This window comes from Podarcis pityusensis, assembly GCF_964106645.2.
Source record: "Podarcis pityusensis genome assembly, chromosome: 9".
Taxonomy (NCBI): Eukaryota; Metazoa; Chordata; class Lepidosauria; order Squamata; family Lacertidae; genus Podarcis; species Podarcis pityusensis.
In genome coordinates, this window is record NC_138034.1 from 35,688,303 (window position 1) to 35,715,649 (window position 27,347).

Genomic DNA, 27,347 nt, shown 5'->3' on the forward strand with positions numbered 1-27,347 from the left:
CCGCTCGCTGCCTTGCCTTCTTCCATAGCTGCGCGCAACCCCTCCGCAAGGAGAGGCTGCACGGGGCTATGGCTTCTTTAGCCCCACGCAGCCTCTCCCTGCAAGGAGAGGCTGCACGGGGCTAAAGGGGAAGGCAAAACAGCGAGCGGGATCCATCCCGCTCGCTGCCTTGCCTTCTTCCATAGCTGCGCGCAACCCCTCCGCAAGGAGAGGCTGCACGGGGCTATGGCTTCTTTAGCCCCACGCAGCCTCTCCCGGCAAGGAGAGGCTGCATGGGGCTAAAGGGGAAGGCAAAACAGCGAGCGGGATCCATCCCGCTCGCTGCCTTGCCTTCTTCCATAGCTGCGCGCAACCCCTCCGCAAGGAGAGGCTGCACGGGGCTATGGCTTCTTTAGCCCCACGCAGCCTCTCCCGGCAAGGAGAGGCTGCATGGGGCTAAAGGGGAAGGCAAAACAGCGAGCGGGATCCATGCCGCTTGCTGCCTTGCCTTCTTCCATAGCTGCGCGCAACCCCTCCGCAAGGAGAGGCTGCACGGGGCTATGGCTTCTTTAGCCCCACGCAGCCTCTCCCTGCAAGGAGAGGCTGCACGGGGCTAAAGGGGAAGGCAAAACAGCGAGCGGGATCCATCCCGCTCGCTGCCTTGCCTTCTTCCATAGCTGCACGCAACCCCTCCGCAAGGAGAGGCTGCACGGGGCTATGGCTTCTTTAGCCCCACGCAGCCTCTCCCTGCAAGGAGAGGCTGCACGGGGCTAAAGGGGAAGGCAAAACAGCGAGCGGGATCCATCCCGCTCGCTGCCTTGCCTTCTTCCATAGCTGCGCGCAACCCCTCCGCAAGGAGAGGCTGCACGGGGCTATGGCTTCTTTAGCCCCACGCAGCCTCTCCCGGCAAGGAGAGGCTGCATGGGGCTAAAGGGGAAGGCAAAACAGCGAGCGGGATCCATCCCGCTCGCTGCCTTGCCTTCTTCCATAGCTGCGCGCAACCCCTCCGCAAGGAGAGGCTGCACGGGGCTATGGCTTCTTTAGCCCCACGCAGCCTCTCCCTGCAAGGAGAGGCTGCACGGGGCTAAAGGGGAAGGCAAAACAGCGAGCGGGATCCATCCCGCTCGCTGCCTTGCCTTCTTCCATAGCTGCGCGCAACCCCTCCGCAAGGAGAGGCTGCACGGGGCTAAAGGGGAAGGCAAAACAGCGAGCGGGATCCATCCCGCTCGCTGCCTTGCCTTCTTCCATAGCTGCGCGCAACCCCTCCGCAAGGAGAGGCTGCACGGGGCTATGGCTTCTTTAGCCCCACGCAGCCTCTCCCGGCAAGGAGAGGCTGCATGGGGCTAAAGGGGAAGGCAAAACAGCGAGCGGGATCCATCCCGCTTGCTGCCTTGCCTTCTTCCATGGCTGCGCGCAACCCCACTGGCAGGGAGAGGTTGTGTGCAGCCTGTACGCTGCTCTTTGGGGCTGGGGGGGAAAAATATTTTTTTCCTTGATTTCCCCCCCTAAAAACTGGGTGCGCCCTATGGTCCGGTGCGCCCTATGGTGCGAAAAATACGGTACATATAGTGCCCCAGTCAAGGGAAGTCATAGCATCACTCTATTCTGCCTTGGTCAGACCGCAATTGGAGTAACGCGCCAGCTTTTGAGTGCCCCAATTTTAAAAAGTTATTGACGAGCTGAAACGTGTGCAGAGGAGGGATGATCAAGGCTCTGGAAACCAAGCCCAATGACAAACAGTTGAGGGAGTTGCGCATGTTTAGCCTGAATATTAGGAGACTGAGAGGAGATATGAGAGCTATCTTCAAATATATAAAGGGCAAGAAGATGGAGCAAGCTTGTTTTCTCCTGTTCCAGAGGCTAGGACTTGACTTAACACCAGGAAGAGCTTTCTGACAGTAAGAGCTGTTCAACAGTGGAACAAGACTCCCTTGAGAGGTGGTAGACTCTCCTCCCTTGGAGGTTTTTAAGCAGCGGTTGGATGGCCATCTGTCATGTATGATCTAGTTCGGATTCCTGCATTGCAGGGGACTGAAATAGATGACCCTTGGAATCCCTTCCAACTCTACAATTATATGATTCTATGATCAAGCCGATACCAGGGCTAACAGAAAAGAAGGGAATGTGATTGTGCTGACTGACACACCCCATACCATCTTCCATCCTGTACCAAAGGGTTCCTCAACTGTCTGAACAAGTTTTGGGGGGCGCTGCAGGGCTGCAGGGAAAAATTAGCATAACACTGCATCCCTTCTTCATCCATTAGACCAAGAGCCTTTTGTGAGCAGAAGAACACATAAGGGATGTAATATATCTAAAATTTTATGTAGTGCAAACCAGTAACTTCTGCATTCAGATGCACATCTAATTTATACTGTTGACTTCCAACATACGAGCACAACGTTGTGTGCATGTACAATCGCCTTCTGGGATCAACATGTAGAGATACAATCCTCCAAGCAGTGCTATTGTGCAACTTCTGTTCGTTTTAAGGAGTTCACCTGGAAAGCAGCTCAAATCTTTTGAAATGAATGAATATTAAGCTGTAACTAACTGATCACACTTTCTGGTAGTTAATTCAGGAATTTATAAAATGGTCAGTGAATACTGTTATCAGTAACTACCACTTTTTACTAAACACAGTTCTGCAACTGCTTGATATGATACACACGCTATCCATTTGGTTACTACTGCTTTTTAAATCATGATAGAATGCATGCAGTTTCTTGTGGTTTTAATCCACATCTGTGTATTACCTTGCTGACAGCCTCAGGCAAAATGGCATAAAATTGATTTAAATGCTATGAGACACCCAAAGCGAAGGCACAGGGAAAGAAATCAAGAGAGACCTTTTCAAGGTTGACTTAAATCTGTATCAACCTGCTACTTGGCAATATTTTTGTCAGATTTTTCCTCTGTATCCCAGAATGCAAGATGAATACAGAAATCTTTTTCACACTGCTGCATTCGTTCATTTAGCATACTGGCTCAAATTTCATGTGGTAGCTACACACACCTACTTGAAAACGTACATTTTATTTCATGGAATTAAAGGCAATTCACATTAACAATAGGTCTGTAAACTAGTTCTAGTGAATTAGGTCCTCTTTGCTCTTTCAAAGAACTGGAAATACAGCTTCCCTAAACCCTGTTATGTTGGCAGTGCTCTTCCTCATACACAACGCAGCACCTTGGCTGGAGAAAACAAGGGTCACAAGAACAAGTAGAGGCCTTCCACCCCCTTTGCTCAGCCACAAGTACTGATAAACTATTCTTTCTTGTCCTGGATAAAATACATATGTGCAGGGGATCATGGCTTGCATAGTGCAGGCATGTGAAGAAAGACTCCCCCCCTCTACGTCCCACATTGCCACCACCTCTCTGATATTATCCACAACTGACAATCGCTTTTGCCCCATTTCTAATGTCTTTTTCTAACTTTTCAACATACACATTCCAAGAAAAATGGGGAAGGGGGGAACCAGCATCATGCTTTTACATTCAATGAACAGTACCACTTTACATTAACCATGAATGATCAGTTGCCAACAACGTGTCTCATGCTGAAGAGTTCCCTGTGTTACACTACAAACATGGAAAACAGGTTACTTAGTGATAGCCATTATGCCCCAGAAGCAAGGTCATGTCCAGAGAAGATCCTGGTGACTGCTGCTCAGCTTTGAAACACTCTTCCTCCAATGGTTCAATGCCAGCGTATTTTTAAGGAAGAATACAATGCCTTTTGAATGGGGCAAGCACTGTGTGGCATGAGGCGGGTGTGCACTCTCTTCAAAGCGTATGAACATAGGCTCAAATTACTTTTGAAAAGTGATTAGAGATCTAATTCAAAGTGTGTTGATGAATGGACTCAAACCTGTAAACTATGTTAAGCCCCTCAACACTTCGATGCAATTAATTAATATTTCTTTCAATATTAGATGAGAACTATTTATCTTTAATTATGTGAACTATAAAACAAATTCTAGTCATACCTGCTCCTTGGAAGAAACATTGATTCTTTGATAAATACTGAACCAGACAGAAGAATATACCAACAGGTCCCAATATCATCGGGGCTGTAAATAAAAACAAGGAAATGTTAGGAAGTGCAATTTGGGTAACAGACGCAAACAGAACATTATCAATATAAATCTACATGTGAGTTGCCCATGACAGACTGCTTTTTAAGTGGTGAATTTTCTAAAACTGATTCTTCCTGAACATGTAGTGGTTACATATGATGATCTCCGTAGACAACTGGATCGAGGCGGGTCAGGACTGCTGATCCTTTTAGATTTGTCAGCAGCCTTTGACATGGTCGATCATGATCTTCTGGACCGCTGCCTTGCAGACGTGGGGATACAGGGCATAGCCCATAACTGGTTGTGCTCTTTTATCTCTGGTCGGGGACAGAGGGTGGCACTAGGGAGGGAAATGTCGTTGCGCCACTCCTTGGTGTGTGGAGTGCCGCAGGGCGCAATTCTCTCCCCGATGCTTTTTAACATCTTTATGCGCCCCCTTGCCCAGATTATCCGGAGCTTTGGGCTGGGCTGTCACCAATATGCTGATGACACTCAGCTCTATCTGCTGATGGATGGCCACACCGACTCGGCCCCGAACACACTGACCAGATGCTTGGAAGCTGTGGCTGGATGGTTTTGTGTGATGGGAAGTTTTGCCTTTGCGCATAAGTCTAGGAATGTTCGGCTCACATTGAGTTCAGTACCCTGACCTGTTCTTAACACATTGTTGACCACATCTACGGAATGCGATTGTTATGCTCTTTCAAGTCATGCAATATCAATCATTAGTAATTGTTTATTAAGTCATGCAATATTAATCACTAGTAATTGTTTATTATCAATCACTAGTAATAGTTTAACAAGGAGGATTTCACGCCTGTCCAATTCTGTGTTCCTTTTCCCAACCTTTAATCTATTGCTGATTAATGCCTATATTCAACCTTTGCATTGTATTTGTGTTAACCAATCAGCAACAAGCACATATGTGGCAATGCTGTAATATTCAATAAAAGGGACTCTCCGAGACTTGCTCGGGAGATGCCTCCCATATGACACTTGCCATTCGTCTGTCGTTTATTTCAACCCAACATTCACGGGAGCCGATTGAAACTAAATCCTTCGAAGACAGAGGTCCTATGGCTAGGTCGGGATGGCATGGGGATGAGGGACCAACTCCCTTCTCTTGCGGGGGCCCAATTAGTGCCATTGCCTTCCGTTAAGAGTTTGGGTGTAATCCTTGACGCCTCCCTTTCCATGGAGGCGCAAGTTACAGCAACAGCCAAGGCGACATTTTTCCACCTTCGCCGCATCAAGCAGTTGGTCCCTTACCTTTCCCGCCCCGACCTGGCCACAGTGATCCATGCGACGGTCATCTCCAGGCTTGACTACTGTAATTCGCTCTACGCGGGGCTGCCCTTGAAGCTGTCCCAGAAACTCCAGCGGGTACAGAATGCTGCAGCGAGGCTCCTCACAGGGTCTCTGCCATGGGAGCATATTCACCCAGTGCTTTTCAAGCTGCACTGGCTCCCAGTGGAGTACAGGGTCAGATTTAAGGTGCTGCTTTTGACCTTTAAAGCCCTTCACGGCCTAGGACCCTCGTACCTATGGGACCGCCTCTCCTGGTATGCCCCACGGAGAGCCTCAAGGTCCATAAATAACAACACCCTAGTGGTCCCAGGCCCTGAGGAAGTTAGATTGGCTTCAACCAGAGCCAGGACCTTTTCAACTCTGGCTCCGGCCTGGTGGAACGCTCTGCCTCACGAGACCAGGGCCCTGCAGGATCTGATTTCTTTCCGCAGGGCCTGTAAGACAGAGTTGTTCTGCCTGGCCTTTGGCTTGGAGCCAATTTGATTCCCTCCCTCCCTCTCTTTCTTTTTTCTTTTCCTTCTCCTCCTGTGATGAGGCTACATTTTAATATTTTAATGTTCCATTATTTTAATGTTGTATTTTATTTTTGTTTTTAAGTTGTAATCATTCATCTTGTTTTTATTATTGCTTGTAAGCCACTCTGAGCCCGGCCTTGGCTGGGGAGGGCGGGGTATAAATAAAAATTATTATTATTATTATTATTATTATTATTATTATTATTACATATATAGTGTTGTATCCAACTCAGTCATACTCAGGATGGACTCACAAAAACCAATGGACAAAATGGATTAACTTAACCAATGGATTAGCTTGCATGTATTCATTTCATTGAATGTACTCTTCAGCAAGATTTCGTCTGATACAGTCCCATACTTTTATATATCAAAACAACCTTAATGGTACTTTGAATGCATTTGATAACAGCAACTGGCTTGTTAGAACTGTACAGCAGCCTAAGGCTGCAATTCTGTACACACATATGTGGGAGTAAGTCCCACGGAATTCACTTGTTTATTCAAGAGTAAGTCTCAAACATAGGATTAAGCTGTAATGATTCACTCCTACAGAACAACCACACAAACACATTTTAATGTCTTCATTTTTTTTCTTTCACTATTTAAAGTCCCTCTTCTCTTCTCTTCTCTTCTCTTCTCTTCTCTTCTCTTCTCCACCACCCCCAAACTAAATGCTGCTACTTTGTGCAAAATGTTCTGAGTTCTTTCCTGACAAAGTCAAGATTAGAAAGCTGCTTAATTTTGGAGGTCAGAACCAGCTAAGTATTTAGCTGCTGGTGGAGAAAACTGTTTGATCTTATTTCTTCTTACGATATTAAAACACGTTTCCCGAGAGACAGGAAGATCCTTCTGTTGCAGTGCATTATCTCTCAAATTTTAAGCATACAATTTGGAACAATTTGGAAACCAGACTAGCTTCTAATGAATGCTAGGATTATGTTAAAATACTATTTTCTGCTATCTTTTACATTGAAGTCATTGGCCTTGGCACAACTTTTGTTTTGCCTTTGCAATTATGCCCATATTAAATTGGACATCTGTTTCTATAACTTTCATAACCCACACAGCCACCAAAGTGCGGCAAATATGTTTAAGGACCTGCGTTATTCAATCATTCTGTAAGCGTTAAAACCAAGTATAAGTACAAGTCACAAATAGTTAGCATGAACGAAAAGGGACCAGCCCATTGATTGATTGATGTGACAGCATGGTTATTAAAGTTCAGAACTAGTGGGCTAATTCCAGTTGAATGCACCACATCCAATTTCTTTTTATAAAAAGTAAGGCTTCTTTAAAATGGACACTGTGAGAACAGGACGCTGGACTATTGGCCTGATCCAGCAGGTGGTGGTCAAACAGCTCAGTTGGTTAGAGTTGGTTAGAACTGGTTTGGTCTACTAGTTGGTGTCTGAAAATTCTTCCTAAGAGGGAAGTCATTCACAAAAAATGTTTGTTAAAAAAGCTGTAAATCCAAGATTGTGGAAGTTTGTGCATGTTATTCATTCATTGCCTGTTTCACAGCAGCTGCACACTGAGTCAACATCATCAAGCCATTTGCTATGACCACAAGGTCTCTTTCCTGGTCCATTCACTGTGATATTACATCCTGTCCACCAGCAAGAAACCTTGCCACTAACATCCAATAATAACCCCCAACAACTGGCCGCAGGATTTGGCATATACCTTTTAGAAGATATGAAGCCTGGTCTAGAAGCTACAAAACTATTTAATCATTATATAGCCAAAATCAGTGACTGGATTTTTGTACACACTGGTCCTAGTGGTTAAGGCTGACTGGAAGCTCCCTGTGGAAAAATATGTTCCCAATAAGCAATTCTGATTTACTGCAGTGCAGACCTGGCTAGATCCCAAGACAACCTGGCCAACTGTCTAGCTATCAGAAGGTATAATATACCTCAGGGGGAGGAAGGGGGAGTGAAAAATCAACAGACTAGTCTGGCTGCAGCTACTCTTTGCATTATTAAATATCCTATTGGATGACTTTCACAAAGACAGTGTAAGCACAGTGCAAATGAACGTCCATAGCTTGAAGAGGCCTCAGCACACTGTTTGAAATTGGTACGCAGAACTCTGCAAAGGCTTCAAGAACAGACTTTACTTAAAATAATTTTCTAACATCTCTTCTTTGCCCTTGGAAACAAACATTAAGGACCAGGTAATACTCTGAAATCAGTGTTTATCATGTAACACAGGCTATGGTTTACACATCGGCAGCCCAAATTGAAACACAAACTTTTTCTCCCCCACCAACATTCACAGACACCTCTGCAGAACAATCGTGCTCCTTTGAAAATCAAGCCTTTGTATAATCATAAACCCTATGGTCCACGGTTAATCCTAAAATAAAAGCTGTTTCTATATCTTATTGCAGCAATAAAGGACACCAATTGCTTTAGCTAATTGTCTAAAAGGTATTCTAAATTCTGTGGCTGCAGCCTCAAGTTGTCTCCCATATTTGGGTATACAAATTAAGCATAAGAAGCACTGTCATTTCACTGCCCACCCTTGCTTTCTGGCTTCATTTTAAACTCCTCCTCCCCCTTTAAATCGATCCTACCCAGATTCCTTCTCTATTTCTGAACACTCCCATCTCATTTCTCTTTGTTCTCTCTTTAAATCTTAAAGCCTCACATCCTTTATTCTAACCATTTTCTTCCTGCTTCTTTTGGAATGCACTTCCCCTAGATATTCATCTCAGTCTTTGTCTTGCTTCCATTTTCTTAAGAAAACATATTTTCAGAATCACCTCTTCTTTCAAGTTTACCCTGATTAATATTGTTCTTATCGTTCTCATTCCCTGCCTTACTGGCATTTTGTTTTGTTTTTTACTATCTCCTTCCTTCCTTTTTTCTTGGATTGCCAGTTGGAGAGCAGAGGCAATCTTTACCCACCACACCCTCTACAGCATTTACTATTGTTAAACACTTAACAAACCAATTGTCATAATTATTAATCCAGACTGCTCCACCCCTTCAATTTTTTAAAAAACCTCTTACTGGTTTGATTATAAGTTCTGCAGAGACCACCTGAAGTGCTCTTCTCCATATGGGTTTGCTCAAGAATATAGCTTCTCTTGAAAGATATTTCTATGGATCCCTGTGCCATCTGCTAGGTCCTTTGCAGTTGTGCCACCAAGAAGCAACCACCCAGGAGAGTACTGTATTGCTAGTACAGTGGTACCTCGGGTTAAGTACTTAATTCGTTCTAGAGGTCCATTCTTAACCTGAAACTGTTCTTAACCTGAAGCACCACTTTAGCTAATAGGGCCTCCTGCTGCTGCCATGCCACCGGAGCACGATTTCTGTTCTCATCCTGAAGCAAAGTTCTTAACCCATGGTACTATTTCTGGGTTAGCGGAGTCTGTAACTTGAAGCCTATGTAACCCGAGGCACTGTATGGTTTTAGCCTTCTTGTGTACACTGTTTTAATAACTGCTATTTTATTGTCATTACTCTATCCGTAAGCTGGCTAGGTCATATTTAATAGAGAAAGTTAACACAATAGTGTAAGAAAAAAATGTCTTGAGGCTGATATCTGCAAGCAATAGCATTAAATTTCAACGTAAGTTCCACTAACACAAGGAACTACTGAGTTGACACTTGGGAAAGTTATTCAACGGGGTGGGGAAAGGGGAGGTGGGGGAGTGGGAATTGTACTCAGAGGAAGTGCATCCTCTGAGTCCATTTATTTACATCCCACCCAATAAATCCTTTATTCTGCAAAAAACAAAGCAAAACAAAACCTAAAACTAAAACTTCTGGGGGAACAGGAATTTGACTCTGCTTCCTCCAAAACATTTCCCCTCTTCCTACAGTCTGTATCCCAGAAATGGAACACACCCACTTGCAGTTAATAACTCCCTGTAGGCAGGTTAACTGACCTCAGTGGATGCATATCTCCCCATGCCTTCTCCCAGGGATCCTTTTCCCTCTTTTGCGCTGCTGCTAAAACAGGTTAAGGATGGGTAAGGAGGCTTTGCATGTGGAGCATCTTGCACCCAATATAGGCTTGAAGCTCTCTCTTCTTCCTGTTCCCAGGATGCTCTAGAAGCATGAGGGCAAACCCAGTGTAACTCCTAATGTTTTCTGCCACAGCAATCCAGTGGATACACTCTCTAACCCTATTGGCTGACAGAAAGTGGCACATCTAATTTGTGTGGCATTTCCCCATACTGTGCCTGTGAGAAGATACCATAGCTTCTATTTAAACTTCCAAAAGAAAAGACTTCTAGCGCATTCCTATGTGGGTTTAACATAGCACTCACTCTATTAAATGTGCACAAGAATGGAGCCATAGCTATTCAGTATTGATAAAATGTTTTGCCCAGAGGAGGATACACACACGCACAAACACACACACGCACACAGAAAAATAGGCCACTCAATAATTTATGGGTTGATCATAGTAGGAGCTAGTTTTGAAGAGAGAGCCTCAGGACTTACTAAAGGGCAAGGAAGAAAAACAAACAATCATGCTCAAAATCACAAGACAATATTATATTGACCTGCCAGTACATCTATAGAGTGTGACCCACAAACCAATTCAACTGGATCGTAAGATTATGCAACAGGATGAAGCCAGAATTGTGATCTAGATGTCACCCCATGCTATGAATCAGTTTGCACCTTCATGAAATCCCTAAATTTGTTCTATGGCTATAACAAACAGGTCAGTCATGCAAGTGCCAAATGGAAAATGGGTGGATAAACATGGCATAAAATTCTGTTTTCTACTTGTCCTATATGGAAACTGCTAGAAAGAAAATTCAAATTTAAAGCAAGAGCATTGTAAGGAGCTTTAGATCTCGAATAACTGATCTCAGAAAGTATCAAAATGCTACTGAACAACAAGTGCTATTGGTCCATAATATTTTAAACTATTTCGACTAACCATACCTGTTAAAAATGTAGTCAAGTTGCATATACACATCTTTCTTCTCAATACTTACAAAGGAGTATGGACATTACATAAGCACAGTATTAGGACAAGTACACTGTGGAATGTCGCTAGGTAGAAAGACTCCCTTAAATTCATCTCTGATGCAACATAATCTAGTTCATTGTATTTTATGCCAGCACTAGTAAATGACATCCCCCTGCCCACTACCTCCCACCTACCTGCCCCCCCACAGTGATACAATTGGAAGTGGCAAACTGCTGTGCAAAGATCAGATAAAAGTTTCCATATAAGCAATGTAGTATGAAAGAAAGATAACCACTCACTAGTACAAAACTTCATTTGCTTCGTGCCTCTCGTATCTCACTGTTTCACACATCATTCTGTGAAAAAAGAAACAAAAACCATTTATAAGTAAGAGCGCTTTTATTAGCTGCTATTTTATATTACAGTTAGGCCAGTTCCTTTAAAGCCACACATGCTGAGGATAAGTGGCTGTCACTAATATATGGCTGCAATGTAGCAGTTTTCTCACAGTGGGTTTTCAAACACATATCAAAATAGATGTGCAAAAAGCGAAGGTTGCAGACCATGATCTGCTTTATTTGATTTCAGGGAAGTGAAATTTCAAGTCCTCACAAAGAATGTTCTCTGTTGTTGTAGACATCATGAGGAAAATAATGTCAAGATCGCCATCCCCTAAGTGACAGTGATTCTATTCCATTCCATGTGTCACTTTCCATATTGTTTGTTAACTCTGCCTGAAGATACATTTATTTAAATTTGGTCTCATTCCAGAAAGCAAAGCATGTGGCATGTTTATGTTTTTAAATATATACATACACAAATTTCTCAAAATGCTGAATGCAGGGAGTATAGGATATAAACTTATTTTTAAAAATTAGATAATGATATTGCTCTGTTACAAGCACCTTAAGTCTTACATGTTTATGCAAACCTGGTCCTGGGGGGCAGGAATAAAGAGATAAAACAGATTTACTTAATTAAGTCTTATTCATTTTATTGAAGTGAATGGTTCCTCTTAAGTCTGGGGGGGGGGTGTCTTCTACTGCATAGAAATACCTTTCATGTTACATGTAAGCTACAAATCATGTTAGCGCAGAAAAGTTAATACATTTACCCAGTATCCCAGGGCAGGAATGGAATTCTTACTCAAAAGATTTATCAGAAAATGAACAAGCAGACTCCTGTACTTTTGGGATTTACAACAGAAATGGAGGATTCCCTATTGTCACTTCTGTCAGCGACTGTGGTTCTAATAACTGATTTTATGCCACTAGACTTTCTTTGCCACCATGAGTTGCAACTCACATAATTGTGCTATTTAAAAATCTAATATACTAATGTCAGTAGCTACCTTCCCTCCAGGTAACTTTCAAAGCTCATCCCTTGCCAGAATCAGCTACAGAAGAAGTCTGCTGGGAGTCTGTATCTCTGTGTGTTTCCACCTGGCAGCTGCCAAGCTTATTGGGGCTGTCTGTTCTCTTTCCCTCCAGATAACATTAAAAGCTCAAGCTTTGTCAGAGGTGTGAGCCTTTTGGCACAAGTCAAAGGAACCTGTGCCCCTGCAATGAGGGGGAGAGAGCCCAGTGCAGTCTTCCAAATGAGCTGTGAAAAGAAGTTACCCTAAATACTGTATATGGAGAAAAGAAATAATAGAGAATCTGGATATTCTATGAAAACTGTTGCCCCACCCCTCCACAGAAGTGATCAAATTCTTAAGGGTGAAAAAGAAGCTGAGGCTCAAAACTATGAAAGATTTTGCTGCCTGGGAGTGTGCTGCTACACTGTGTTAAAAAAATACCCTTCCCAGAGAGAGGTGGTCAACTAGCACTGGTGCTCGTAAGCCCATTTTTTGATGCAGTATTTTGAATCTCTATGTGATTGTATTGAATTGTGTTAATTGATGGATTTGATTGTTTTTCTATGTTATTTATATGCTATTGTGTTTTTTATATTATAGTGGTTGTAATGTATGCTAATTTTAAATCCTATTGTTATTATTGTGGACTGCTTTGAGTTCAACATTGCTGTTGGAAAAGCAGGATACAAATATTAAATTTTGGCCTAGCTCAGGGCACCATGGTACCTGCCCCTGTCATCAGCAGGCAGCAACGTAATTTCAACCTGTGATAACAAGTAATAATATGATGCTGGAACATGTTTTGACATACAGCAATGCAAGAGCAATTTTTTTAAAAAAGGAAAGCAAGTCAGAGAATGCCACTGTTGCACACTCTTTCCAATCTAATTTTCCAAGTTGTTTGTAATAGTAACAGGTACCATGACAGAGATGGGAAACACAAGATTTATTGCTCAATATTATAATAGTGAAAGGCTTTAATGATAGCAGTAAAATGTGTCTGTTCATAAAGTTGACATCTGAGATTTTCACATGTATTTAACAAAGTTTATCTAACGATACTCCTGGAATGTGAATTAACAGATTCTATTCCCACCAGTTCCATCCTCTACAGAATGGCTTAATTGCTAACTTGAAACACTTTACCTATAACCTACATTCAGCCAAACTACTTTCATTAAAAATTTCATTTCAGAAGAGCTGAATTCTCATGATACGTTTATTCCAATTAAATTTAAGACTCTGATTGTGCATTCACAAAAGAAAAGATGTGTGATGAAGAATGAAGGAACTGTTACCAACTTCCATCTGGCTGTAGATTTCTGATATTTCCTTAACTTTCTGACAGAACTTGTCACAGCCAAGTGTAGGCATGTATAGTTCCCAAAGTCATACTTAGTATTTCAGAAAACTAATTAGCAGGCTTCAGTTGTCCTTGAGTTCCACAATACAACACTGTGAGCAATTTGAAGCAATTGCATTCACACATACTCTTGCTTTTTCTCTTTCTTCTAACACAGCTTGCTCAGAGAGCCAATGTGCGAACCCACATTTGTTCATATGATTAGGAGACAACACTTTAGCTAGCTGTAAATGGGGCAGCACTCTCACTGGAGGAGCAGATTCACAGCTTGGGGGTTTTCCTGGTTACATTTTAATCTCAGGTAGCTTCAGTGGCACAAAGTACCTTTTACCAGCTATAGATAGCTCACCAGCCACAGGCTATCCTGGATAGGGATAGTCTGGCCTCAGCTATCTTTGCTCTGTTAACCTCCCAATTTGGTTACTGCAATGTGCTGTAAGTTGGGTTGCCTATAAGATGGTTCTGAAGCCCAAATTGTTTCAGAATACAAGAGCAAGAATTTTAACTGGCACAGCTCTTTCAGATCATATCTCACCGGTTTTAAAAGAGTGTCCCTCGCTGGCTAACCATTTTCAAGTCCAATGCAAACTACTAATGTTTACATCTAAAACTCTAGGTTGCTTGGAATCCAAATATCTTAAGAAGCACCTGATCCCAATAGTGGGTCCAATGGTTAAGAAGGCAGTTCCTGCACATGCTGTAGAGAGCAGTGAGGGGCAGATGGGGCTTGCCCACCTGGAAAAGTAGCCTAGCCCATCTAGGAGCAGGAAAACTCTTATCTTAAACCTCTCCTGCTTTGCAGGGTATCTTTGGGAGAAGAAAAGACCTTACGCAAATTCGGAGTGGATTCCCCAAGACAGTTGGATGGTGCCTTGTGCAGCTTCTGCTGCCAAGCTGGTACCAAATGTATTGCTTTGATTTCCTTAGCACCACATCAGTGAGTCTTGTCATCTGGGCAGCCCAGGACCTCCATACACACTGCCCAGACTTGCACCCCAGGGAGGTCACTTCATTGATGTTAACACAGCGGTTTGACTCCCCCCCCCCCCAGGCACATTCCATTGTCTTTGAGACAGATGCATGACAACAATCTGATCTCATATCAACCCACTTTGGTTATAAAACTATCGACCAATGCCCTTCTCCAAGTGACACCCTGTCAGAAGTAAAAATCATTAGCTATTTTTACTGTAACTTCCTTTTCTTACATATTGAATTTCATATTAAAAGTGTGTCATAAGCTGCTTTGAGTTAAGTTATAAAGAAAATGGGATCTAACAACTTCAAATAAACAGATTTTTAAAAAATCATTAAATAGCATTCTTAGAAGACACCCAAATAAACTTCATGGCCATCACTTTTCATTGCTCTGCAAACTTCACTAATCAACAGTATGTAAAAAAACTGTGTCAATATAGGAGTTCTACTTGGTTCTCCATCCTCTCTCTCTCTCTCTCGTGTGTGTGTGTGTGTGTGTCTGTGTGTTTTCATGAGACCAGTGGCTGTATATTTAGGTATTCCTTATCTCAAGTTTTTAGTTTTGCTTTAAGTTTCAGTTAATCCACACTGAGAGGAAGTGTATTACTTAACTTCCAAAACAGAATCTTTTCTGTTAAAACGCAGCACCTTGTGTTAAAAAGAGGATAAAGCACTTTCATTAAACAACTTACCGGAGCTGGTGTTCTCGTAGATTAGACAAAGCTTCCATTCCGTGTAAATAGGAATACACAATCTCCAGATCCTATAAACAGAGAAAACAATCATTAAAATTTTGAGATCAATGAAAATGACTTTAAATACTTACTACAGTATTAAAGTATGCAGAGGGGAGCTATATTTTATATACATAAACACAAACAGCCTCCTAAAACAAATGAGTGCTAATCTATTGGACTATTGGGAGAATTGATTATTTTTACAAGACTGGGATTTTCTTGAAGGCATCTTTCTTCTCTAAATAGAAGAACGTAAACTGGACATAATTTAAATGCCATTTCAAGAAGATCTCTAATGAAATGATTTCATTGCCTATACATCACCTTCTTTCTCCCCTGCCCTATCACAAATCTTAAAAATATCTTGCAAGCTAGAACATTATCACCAGCTATTGCTGAAAAACACATCACCAAGCGCACAATCTCAGAAATTCAAAGAACCCATTATTGTATAGATCAATGGCTATATTAAAATGCAAAGCACTTGAATTAAAAGGAAGAAATTCACTAAATTAAAAGTAGATTACCTGACCAAAATAGTTTAAGTAAATCAAAATTAGTGTAACTTGAGCAGTATTTGGGGGGGGGGGGGATAACTTTTTTAAAAAAAATTCTTAAAGGTTTGAGGCTGCATCTATTACTGACAAGAATAATAGAAATAAATTAGAGAAATTCCATTGTGCTTTATAGAATTTTAAAACCTGTGAATAAAGAACAAACCAAGTCACCATGACAAGATATAGAACTGATTCCACCTACATGCTAGACTGAGAATTGTTATCTGAAATACCACCATCAGTTCAACACAGCTTTTTGTACCATTAGTTCTCAAATATTTTCCACTACCAATAACAAACAATTAATGCCTCAAAGCCTTCTGTTCTAGCCATTATAACATCTTCTTAGCCCATGTCTCTGGTAAATGAAGCTGTTCTGATACCAATCATTCTTAACATATGGGCCAATTGGCTACTTGTAAGGTACTATTCTACTTATGGACCAGAGGCATATAGAAGGTCCTTAAATTGTTGTTCTTGACATTTCTTTTGAAGATTCCATCACTTTAATGTATTGGGAAGTTTCTGATGTTTGACTTTGGCTGTGCTTTTATTATATTGTAAGCTGCGGCAACCCAGCCAGATGGGAAGAGTAAAATATTATTAATGTTTTGGACTATCCCTTGAAATGTCACAGCAGCACAGGTATATGCTATAGATATTGCATGTACCCACCCACAGCAAAAATTAAGACCACCAATGTAGTAATAATAATAATAATAATAATAATAATAATAATAATATCAGTTATTTGATATTTTACTCTCATTTTAAATTGGGAGTTACTTTGCAAAAGTGTATAGATTCACAACTCTAAGTAATGCAGTTCACATTTTAAAAAATCTCTACGCTAGATTTTCTAAAACAGGAATGGCATTACTAAGAGTTGTGAATATCGCTACACTTTGGAAAAGTGGTCCCAATTTTAAGTTAGAGTAGGATATCAAAGGACTATGTGGAAAACCGCTGGAACACTGTCATACTCTAAGTAGAGGATACAGTAACTAGGTAACGGAAACAGTGGGTGTCTCTGCATGCACCATGAAGAAAAATGAATCTCTCGGACTTCCGGGTTGGCGCCTCTGGCAATGGCGGATTTCCTCTGATCGGGAGGAATCCGTTCCGTGGAAAACAGGGTCTGAACCGCCACGGCGAGGCGGAGACCCATTAAAAACCACAGGCGGGAGAAGCCTGTGGACGTGGGATTCAGCTGGCACCTTTGCGCCTCCCCTACTCGCAGGGAAACCCTGTTTTGGGGATCCGGAGCAACGTGGGGTGAGTGGCGCGGTGCTTTGAATCAACTGCTTCTTTCACGGAGTGAAGCCGCATTGCTGTTGCCGGAGAGCGCTGACCTTTTCCTGTGGACAATTGGACTTTAAACAACTACTCGTGAGTAAAACGGAAAATTGGATTCTTAAATACTTTAATTCGCCACTGAAACGGGAAGGTTATAAACAGGAAGTCCGCCTCCCGTTTTTGTAAATAGACTGAAGCAAAGACGTTACAAGTTAAAGCCTTTGAAAGCTTTTGGCAAAGGATCAAATTTCCACCGGTTTAAAATACAAAACCCCCCTTAGAAGCAGGAGAAGAGGGGGAAATTTTGGATCTAGTGAGCCTGCAGGAGAGAGTGAAAAAATCAAATTACCACTGCTCTGAACCTGGGAACGGGCTGCCAGATGACGTTTGGAGAGAGTGCTTTTGACAGAACGGATTTGACAGCTAGCTAAATAAGAGTAAGATACTGTTTCCATTGTCCTTTTCTGCGTTTAAAAAAGAGGAAAAGTAACTGAAAATTTATCTTTAATGCTTGAGCTGCGCTTGAAAGAACTGATACAAGTGGAGACTGTTTCCCTCTAGAGGGAGCTTTTGAAACTGTTACAGGAGTATAACTGGGGGATTTCCAGTTGCAGATAAGGATTCTGAGAACCAGAGAGCGACCTTGGACTACTTAAAAATGTTGACAGGAGAGGCCATTGTGACTGTTCTATGTAAGATAAGCTGTTCGCTGGGACAGCTTCACAAGAAGATGGATGACATGACTCTCAAAGTTGATAATTTGGAACAGAAAGTGACCAACTTGAGTCAAAAAGCGAACACCAACACAGAAATAATTCAGGACTTGGTACAGGAACCCATTTTGGCAGGACAAATGGTGGAGGAGAAGGAGGAGGAGGGGAATGCTGCTGCTGTTGAGCATAAAATAATACAAGTGAGATCTGTGGTTTTACAGAAGCAGATTGAGGACTATAAATTGAGGCCTTCTATGATGGAATCTAGGAAAAGTCAGATTCTGAGGAATGGATCCCGGCTTGGATTAAAGAAGGAAAGTTGGAAAGAGCCCTCTATGCAGGGATTAACGGACTTTTGGGCCATGGACTCGGGCCTGGAGGAGATTGAAGTTTTGGGGGCCTTTGGAATTGGACGAATTTTGAAATATACAACTATGGAAATTTAGCTGATCTGTTCAGAAGGAAGAAAAGGATTGACAGGCGGGAGTTTCCCCGAGATTTGCTCTTTAGCATTAAAGAAAATGAAGAAGACCTGCAGAAGGGACTTGGAAAAGAGTTAAGAGCCTCAGACATAAGATCACCAGGTTGATGGACTTTATGGAATTGACGGAAAGGACTGGCAGAATCCGAAACCTGGGAGAGGAGATGGTGGAAGAAGATTGGAAAATTTAAAGTTTATATATAGACTTATGGTAAAACTAATGAGTGATAGAAAAATGGTGGAATGATTTTTTATTTTTTATGGGCTTAACAGAAATGTTATAAGGAGTTAAGCACATATAAGTATTTTAGTTTTAATGGAAAATAAGGTTAAAAAATACGTTATTTACAATATCACAGAAAATGGAGAAAGATGGAAAGGATTTGCTGAAACAATTAATAGAAGTGGAACACAAAAAGGGAGGTGTGAGGAGGTCGAGGAAACAAGGGAATGAAAGATAGAGTATGGAAAAGAGATGATGTATGTTTTTAAATTGTTTTTGTTTTGGGAGTGGGGTTTGTTTAGTTCAGCTTAATGTGTTTAGTTTTGAGTTTAGGTTGTGTTTTGTATTGTTTATATATTGTATTGTATTGTATTGTTTTTTTCTTTTTGTTTTTCTCCTTTGTTTTTTCTTCTGTTTTTCTCTTTTTTGCTTTTTTCTCTTTTTGTAACCTATAAAAGTAATAAATATTATTTTTTTTAAAAAAGAAAAATGAATCTCTCAAATGTAATAATAATAGACTGTGATCATAAAATACAGCTGATTCATTTATATTTTCACTAATCTATGTATCTTGAAGGGGGGGAATACTATAGAGAAACTTAGGAAAAAAATTTATCCCCAGCAATATAAAGAATTATTTTGCTTAAAATTCTGTTGGGAGCTGCCCAGAGTGGCTGGGAAAACCCAGCCAGATGGACAGGGTATAAATAATAAAATTATTATTATTATTATTATTATTATTATTATTATTATTTCCATAGCAATGAATAATGCAAAAGGAGCTGGGTGACGAGAAGTCTGTGCATGCCACTCTAATGGTCAATTGTGTCATCTGGCAACAATAAAACCACACCCCAACACACACACACCTTTATCTTTATTTATTTTATGTTAAGAAATTTATATTCCACTTGATTCTTTAATTTAAAAAACCTCAAAGCAATTTTTTAAAAGAATAAAGTAGTAAAATCAGTTTAAAAACAGTTTAAAATGTTAATTAAACATTCTACATATCTGTCTAAACAAACATCTTTTTAAAAAAAGTAAAGGTACCCCTGCCCGTACGGGCCAGTCGTATCCGACTCTAGGGTTGTACGCCCATCTCACTTAAGAGGCCGGGGGCCAGCGCTGTCCGGAGACACTTCCGGGTCACGTGGCCAGCGTGACGAAGCTGCTCTGGTGAGCCAGCACCAGCGCAGCACACGGAAACGCCGTTTACCTTCCCGCTATAAAGCAGTACCTATTTATCTACTTGCACTTAGGGGTGCTTATGAACTGCTAGGTGGGCAGGAGCTGGGACCGAAAGACGGGAGCTCACCCCGCCGCGGGGATTCGAACCGCCGACCATGCGATCGGCAAGCCCTAGGCGCTGAGGTTTTACCCACAGTGCCACCCGCGTCCCCAACATCTTTTTAGCAGGAACCAAAAAGTAAAAGGAAGTATGCCTGATGTCAATAAGCAGGGAGTTCCCAAATTATGGTTGCTGCCAGACTTTCTTACACAGGAAAGAGTGTGCAGGCTTTCCTTAATTAACCAGGAGAGCAAGAGGAAAGTAATCTACATCCTACGTCTGTTTTAAATAAGTACAGAGCTAGAGATGAAAAAGAAAAGTGCACTCACAGACACACAGATCTTATGAAAACAGATCGAAACTCTGCAAACATTTTTCAAGCTGCTGCATAATCTGAGCTCCTGTCATCTGTTGTTAGGCAATCTATTCCACAAACAGTTGCTTTGAAGGTAGTGTGAAATCCTGTAAAGCTCTTCCACAAAGCGCTAAGAAGGAACTTCTATTAAGAAACAGCACCCCCCCAACCGCCCCTGCCATTCACAGATAATGGAAAAATAAGTATTTTGTGAACTTCTGGGTGGAGGGTATCGACCACCTCAAACTCTTTTTCAGTCAGGAGGCAACACTCAGAATAATTTTGGAGAGGGGTGAAGTACAGTCATACCTCATGTTACGTTTGCTTCATGTTATGTTCTTTCAGGTTACGTCCCGCGGCGACCCGGAAGTACCAGAAAGGGTTACTTCCGGGTTTCGCCGCTTGCACATGCGCAGAAGCGCAAAATGATGTCATGCACATGCACAGAAGTGCCGAATCGCAACCCGCACGTGTGCAGACGCGCCACTGCGGGTTGCACTCTTTTCATGTTGCAAACGAGCCTCTGGAATGGATCCCGTCTGCAACCAGAGTTACCACCGTACAAAGAGATATTTTAGTTTTGCTTCTGCTGCCTGTTTTATTTAATAAAATTAATACAGTGGTACCTCCAGTTACGAACTTAATTCATTTTGGAGGTCCATTCTTAACCTGAAACCGTTCTTAATATGAGGCATGTTTTCGCTAATGGGGCCTCCTACTGTCGCCGCCACCGCACGACTTCTGCTCGCATCCCGGGACAAAGTTCACAACCAGGAGCATCTACTTCCGGGTTAGCGGAGCTCATTACCCGAAGCGTTCGTAAGGAGGATGGTACGTAACCCAAGGTTCCACTGTATGCCACCTGGCTGTACATGGTTTTATTTGTGATGGTTATAAATTTTATGAGTTTATTTTGATTTAATTTTTTTATTGCTAATTGCAGTTTTAATGTTTGTTGAAGGTGAGGTCAGCATGGTGCCCTCCACATATTGCTAGACTACAATGCCATCACCCTTGACCAGGGGTCAGCAAACTTTTTCAGCTGGGGGCCAGTCCACTGTCCCTCAGACCTTGTGGGGAGCCAGACTATATGGGGGGGGGGGAATGATGCAAGAGCACCACGAGCCCCGGTGGCTGCTTATCTGTGTCTTGTGAGGAGCAGGGGCTGGCGGCAGCGGTGGTGGTGGAGGGACAATGAGTGACGCGCAAAAGGGCTCCAGAGAGGGGCTGCGTAAAATGGCAGCCACTCGAGCACTGCTGCTGCTAGTACCAACAAAGCCCAGACCCCAACCCAATGAAATATTTTACTTTACAGAGAAAAGCAGATGAAGGTTCTATCACTGCTTGTGTATATCTTCCTTGGGAAACTTTCTAATGTACTATTTCTTGGAAGAATACTACTATATGACCTCTTCTTTTCTACATATAGCAGATTTATGGTGCATAAAGAAACAGGACAATTAATTCTAATTGTCCTGAGATGCAAAAGGAGAATAAAGACTGATTATTACAATGTAAAACAGAAGGAAGTAAAAATGACTTGGATTTTCATAATAGATTTTAACAGAGGTGGGGATGTATGGTCCTCCTGATGTTGTTAGACTTCAGCTCCTATCTTCCCTGACCATTGGCAATATTGGCTGCAGTCTATAGAAGTTGGGAGTCCTTATTCTTATTTTATAGTATTAATAAACTAATTCTTGCCAGATTTTTGTTTTGTTTTGTTTTGTTTTTACATTTTTAAAAAGGAAAACAAAAATTATTTTAGTATCATCATTATATTCCTTATGCACACAGATGCTCACTAATTGTTTTCCAAAGTGAAAATATTCAAGTGAAAAACTGATTTCTGAGCAGTAACTGCTAGGTTCCAATAAGTAGCATGTGCATTCAATCACATGACTTTTTGGCATGTTTGCCACTCAATGAAGATCCAGAGTCCATGTTCTACAGCAGCAACATTATTTTAGATAGAACACCAATATACAGCCAATATTCCTGACAGAAATTTAAAAAGTTTCAAATTTCCACTAGATGGCAGTCTGGACCAACTTTGGTCTTTGAAAGGTTGATTTAAAAAAACCAAATTCAATTCCAATAATTAAAGATATTCTGTTAACAAACTAGACATAAAATTATGTTGTTTAGGTGTTTCACCTGACACACAGTATCTGTCAATGTCAGTTGAGCTGCTCAGTACATAATTTTTATTCTTTTGAAATATACATAATAGTCTTTAAAAGCTTTGGCTCTGAATAGAATGAATCATTTTGAAATGTAATTATATTACATTTTACTTTACTATAATTCTCTTCTGCTTAAATGTTTTATTGAATGTATTATTAGTTTATGTTGGAAAGTTATTATAAAATGAATTATTGATTGTGCCCCCGCCAACAGGGACAAATTTTGCACAATTTAAAGCTCCTGCTATATTCACTGCTTAATATTTAATCATTGTTAAATGAATTATGACTGAATTTGTTTGCAATGCTGATGCTACAACAGTTATAGACTGTGTGTTTCATGAATGAAAAAAACAAACCACTTGAAATATATTTATTCCAGCAAATACAAAAAACCTAATATTTTAAACACAATTTACACAATGTTGAATGTGGTATTCAACTTATTATTGTTATTTAACTTGCAAGCCAACATGCACACAAATATTTTTGTGGAAAGCCGGCAAACAAATTTCATTAGCTTATTTCCTTCAACCAACAGTTGTTTTTCATGTAAACTATGTCAACAGAAAGACAGGATAAAATACATGTTGCATTTGTTTCCTCACAATATAGAATTATTGACTTTAATGACAACAACACACAGACACACACACACACAACACACACACACACACACACACACACCTCATTTGAACATCCTATAAAAACAACTTGCTGAACAAGGCCTTGAAAGCAAGTCACACTTTACTACAAGCTCTCTGTCCGCCCGCCCCCCCTTAAAAACACAAACAAATCTAGAAAGGGGATAACCCACTAGGAATAGCATTTAACTGAATGAAAGCAGGTTTTAATTGGCAGATACAAATAGGTAGTCTGCACTGAAACAAATATTTCATGGGCTGACTCGGTATGCTTGCTGTCAATTAACCAGAGTTAGATCAGAAAGAAAAATGGGTTCAAACCAAATACACCTGGCCAACTTCTCAGTTTAGAGAATAATGAAGGATAGTTACTGGATAGATGGGCATGCCATCTTTGCAAATTAAATGAACTCCTGCTGTTAAATATAGAAATCAACTAACCATTGCTTAAGCTCGGGTGAAGACAATCTGATTTTGCCCTCTGAGGACAAAGCAAACATGGGAGGTAAATTCAGCTGTGGCACAACAATTTGCCTGAGTCTACACCGAATTTCATGGCTGACTTTACTGACTAGTGCACATTAATTTTGTCCAGCTTTGCTTATATAAAAAAGCAAGCATGTTTCTCTTTGCTTCTATTTTGGGCTTCACGAGGAATCTATGCATTCCAATTATTACTAGGTACAGATATCAATAACTGCATTAAATATTTCTTTAATGGAGGATCAGCTATGGTTGTTTCTTTTTCCCAGCAGCCACTGGTGAAACCTGAAATTAAAGAGGCTGATCTAATTAAGTCTGCACAACTGGGCCATCTTACAACTAATGCAAATTGTTGACTTCCTGGCTTCAATGTTCCACACACCCCTTTTTGTTTAAAATTCAGCCTGAAGACAATTTGCTTGAATTTTAGCTAGAACTTGTGTTAGTCAGATTACTTTATACTTAGCCATCAGAATCCCAAACCTGACAACATTTGCAAACCAAAAATGTTTACTTTCTGAATATCAGAAAAAGTGCTTGCAGCCTGCAGTAGAGAAGTAAAATATAATGGCACTATTGTGCACCATCTCCTATAACTAGCTACTTGTCCTTCAGACCTGGATACTATTGCCCTTCCTTCACAGTGTAATAGCTCCATCACAGTGTAATAGCTCATGAACTAGTGTATATAAAGAGGCTTCCAATTAATATAAGTAGTAATAAGAGCTATGATTCTGGAGATGAGTGGCAAGGATTGTATGCATTAGACACCCAAATGCATATCTGATATACAGTACTTGGAAAATTAATAGCAGCAACATGCAGGTTTCTTTAAGCACAGTATGGGGAAAAACACTTTGGAATTAAAATACTTTGTTTCATTGCCATTCTTCTTGAATCAAGTCATAATTTTCTCAAAACGTGACATTTTATTTAACTTTGGCATCAACTGTGAAACAACATGCAGCTAGTCTATTTTAAATATCTGTGTTAGAAGATGGCAGGGATGTTTTTTGTAAGCTATACAAAATCCCAACCATAAAATGAGCAAACGTGCCAAGTTAATACAACTTCCAGGTTACTGGAGCAGTATTTCTTAAGAAATGAATCTGCTTTGGACTGCAATCCTATACATGCCTACTTGAAAGTAAACACTGATAGCAATGTAAACATACATTGGCTTACACTATTAAAATAAGGTAAGGCACAGTCATTACAAAGTTGTTGTTTTTTAAAGGGAATATTGTTTTTTATTGACTAATGTAATCCTATTTATATCTACTTATAAAAAAGTTAATTGGGCTTACTGCCAGGTAAAGATTGAAGTCTTTATAAGTTAAGATTTTACTTATACATGGTAGCATTAACTACATCTTGTCTCCTTTTCAAACTCAAGAGCTGTTCGTACAGTATCCTTTGGTGTTGTTATCAGTGAAGACCCTCTTACACATATGTTTCAGTGACTACTACAGACAAAAGAACTGTTAAATTGTTGTGGGGTGGGAATATTTTAAGCTATCAGATAGCAGTGGGTAGCTTTAGAAAGTGCATTTTTCCAAGTCAAGTGCAAAAATCCTGTAGCACCTGTCACTTTATGCTTTTTAAAAGATGCTCAAAGGCACTCTTAATTCTTTAACTAGCAATGATTGCTCTAGGGTTCCTTAAGTCTTTGAAGTTGGTTTCCAGGGTTGGGGGAGTGCTTGCGGGTTGTTGACACAGACACACACACTACCCTTGCACCCATTCACAAAGAGCACATTCACAAAATCTCCACTTCTTGCATATACATCTATTCATGTAAGCTTGTACCCCATTAATTCACTATCTATCCACCTGTCCATCTATCCCCTCTCTCTCCTAACACCAAGACAACCTGAAGCACACAAAATCAACCCGTCCAAACCGTGAAGTGTACAATCATTCTTGAAAAATACAAGGGTTGAAGAAGTGTTGTTGTTTCCTACTTCCTTCCTCAACTTTATGGACTCTGCAAGTTGAGATCAGCACTCAAGCTGCAGAACCACAGTCCAAATAAGGCATACCTCACGAGATACAGTTCTACATCAAGAGTCCAACAACAGTGGCTAGAAACACAACACCAAGGACGTCAGGGGCAAGACAACATTCATTAATGTTTGCATTCCTCCATTTTAATGTATCTTAGGTTTCTTAGCACTTCATAACTTTAAAAAATTGAGCAAATACAAACACATATGGGGGTTGGATCCAGACACGCCTTTTAAAAAATAGACTTCCTTCCTTCCTTTCACAGAAAGGGGTCTGTCTGATTCAGTGGATTTTCCCACTAGAGGAAGGTGGAGAATTTGTTGTTGTTGTTGTTGTTGTTGTTGTTGTTGTTGTTGTTGTTGTTGTTACCAATTCCTCCTTCTCCTGCAGCACCCAAGTCAGCTCCCACACTATTCTAGAGTGCTGCCTAAGCCTTCATAGCAGCTCTTCAGGGAAAAGAAAAGGCTGCAGGGTAAAGAACAAATTGGCAAAAACAGTCTACCCTCCACCCTTCCTCAGTTCCATTATCAGGAGCATCCCATGAGCCGTGGCATAGCGTGTGTTGCCAGCGCCCAGGTCTACACAGAGGGAGGGAAACTGATGGAGTACACATGTAGAAGAAGAAGAGTTTGGATTTGATATCCCGCCTTTCACTCCCTTTAAGGAGTCTCAAAGCGGCTAACATTCTCCTTTCCCTTCCTCCCCCACAACAAACACTCTGTGAGGTGAGTGGGGCTGAGAGACTTCAAAGAAGTGTGACTGGCCCAAGGTCACCCAGCAGCTGCATGTGGAGGAGCGGAGACGCGAACCCGGTTCCCCAGATTACGAGACTACCGCTCTTAACCACTACACCACACTGGCTCTCACATTCAACTGTGCATTCAATGTGCATTCAACTGCCTAACAGCTTCCCCATCACCCAGGATATCACAGCCACAGAGATAAGAAAAGAAGAGTCATTCCATTGTTTGGAGAAGTCAATTTCTGGTCTGCTTGGAGAAGCCATATTTCAATGGAAGTGCACAGCTGCATTGAGGCAGCACCGTGTATTAAAATTTTGCTCCCCCTAACAATTTTGCATCTAAGACAACTGCCCCTGTGCCCTCCCCACAAACTATGCCACTGCCCATGAATAGAACTCTGATCATGCTAAACCTGGATGCAACACAACAAGAATACAACTACATCAGAAACCCTATTGCCCTTGAAAATGGTCCGGAAGTTGCAATTCATGCAAACTCTGGAGGCCAGGGTGCTGGGAGACACTCACATGTAACACCAATTTTAAAAACAACTACACTGGTTGCCGGCTGCCTTTGAGGCCAGATTTATGGTACTTTTGCTGACATTCAAAGCCTTAAATAACCTAGGCCTCAAATATAAGAAAGAACATCTCGTCCCACATTAGCCTCGTTGTGTTTTGAGATCTGAAGGAACCTCTGCTAGTGGTCCTCATGCCCAATGAAATATTTGAAGGAGGGACCCATAGAAGGGCTCTCCCTTGTAGTGCCCCATGCCTTTGAAATGACCTCAGCTCTGAGACATGTTTCATTATTAGCTGAGGATGCACTAGCTTGCTCAGGCTTTGAGGGAAGGATGAGGTACATTAGATTTGGCTTTTATTTCTGCTGCTTTAATCTATATGGAATTCATGTATATAGAGAGTGTGGAGTTGAGTATTGTTTACTTTTGTGTGTTTCCACCCTGGGACCTTTAGGTATAGGGCAAACTAGAAACATGGTAAATAAGTAAATAGCCTGCATGTTTATCCTGTATCATTAAATCAGATAATTTGTCATTAAAGGATGTTTCCAGTAAACCAGTGTGTTGCTCATTATGATAGAT

The 27,347-nt window shown here is 41.2% G+C and overlaps 1 protein-coding gene across 4 annotated transcripts in view; it reads right to left on the reverse strand.

Moving 5' to 3' along the window:
* RAPGEF2 (Rap guanine nucleotide exchange factor 2) overlaps positions 1–27,347 on the reverse strand; it is a 166,465-nt gene that overhangs the window by 95,590 nt on the left and 43,528 nt on the right. For all 4 annotated transcript variants that reach the window (XM_081021663.1, XM_081021664.1, XM_081021665.1 and 1 more), the window contains exons 2-4: positions 15,222–15,292; positions 11,131–11,187; positions 3,972–4,055 (exon numbers count right to left, since the gene is read on the reverse strand). In XM_081021663.1, coding sequence (XP_080877789.1) covers positions 3,972–4,055; positions 11,131–11,187; positions 15,222–15,292 — 212 coding nt within the window. The remainder of the gene's footprint in view (positions 1–3,971; positions 4,056–11,130; positions 11,188–15,221; positions 15,293–27,347) is intronic.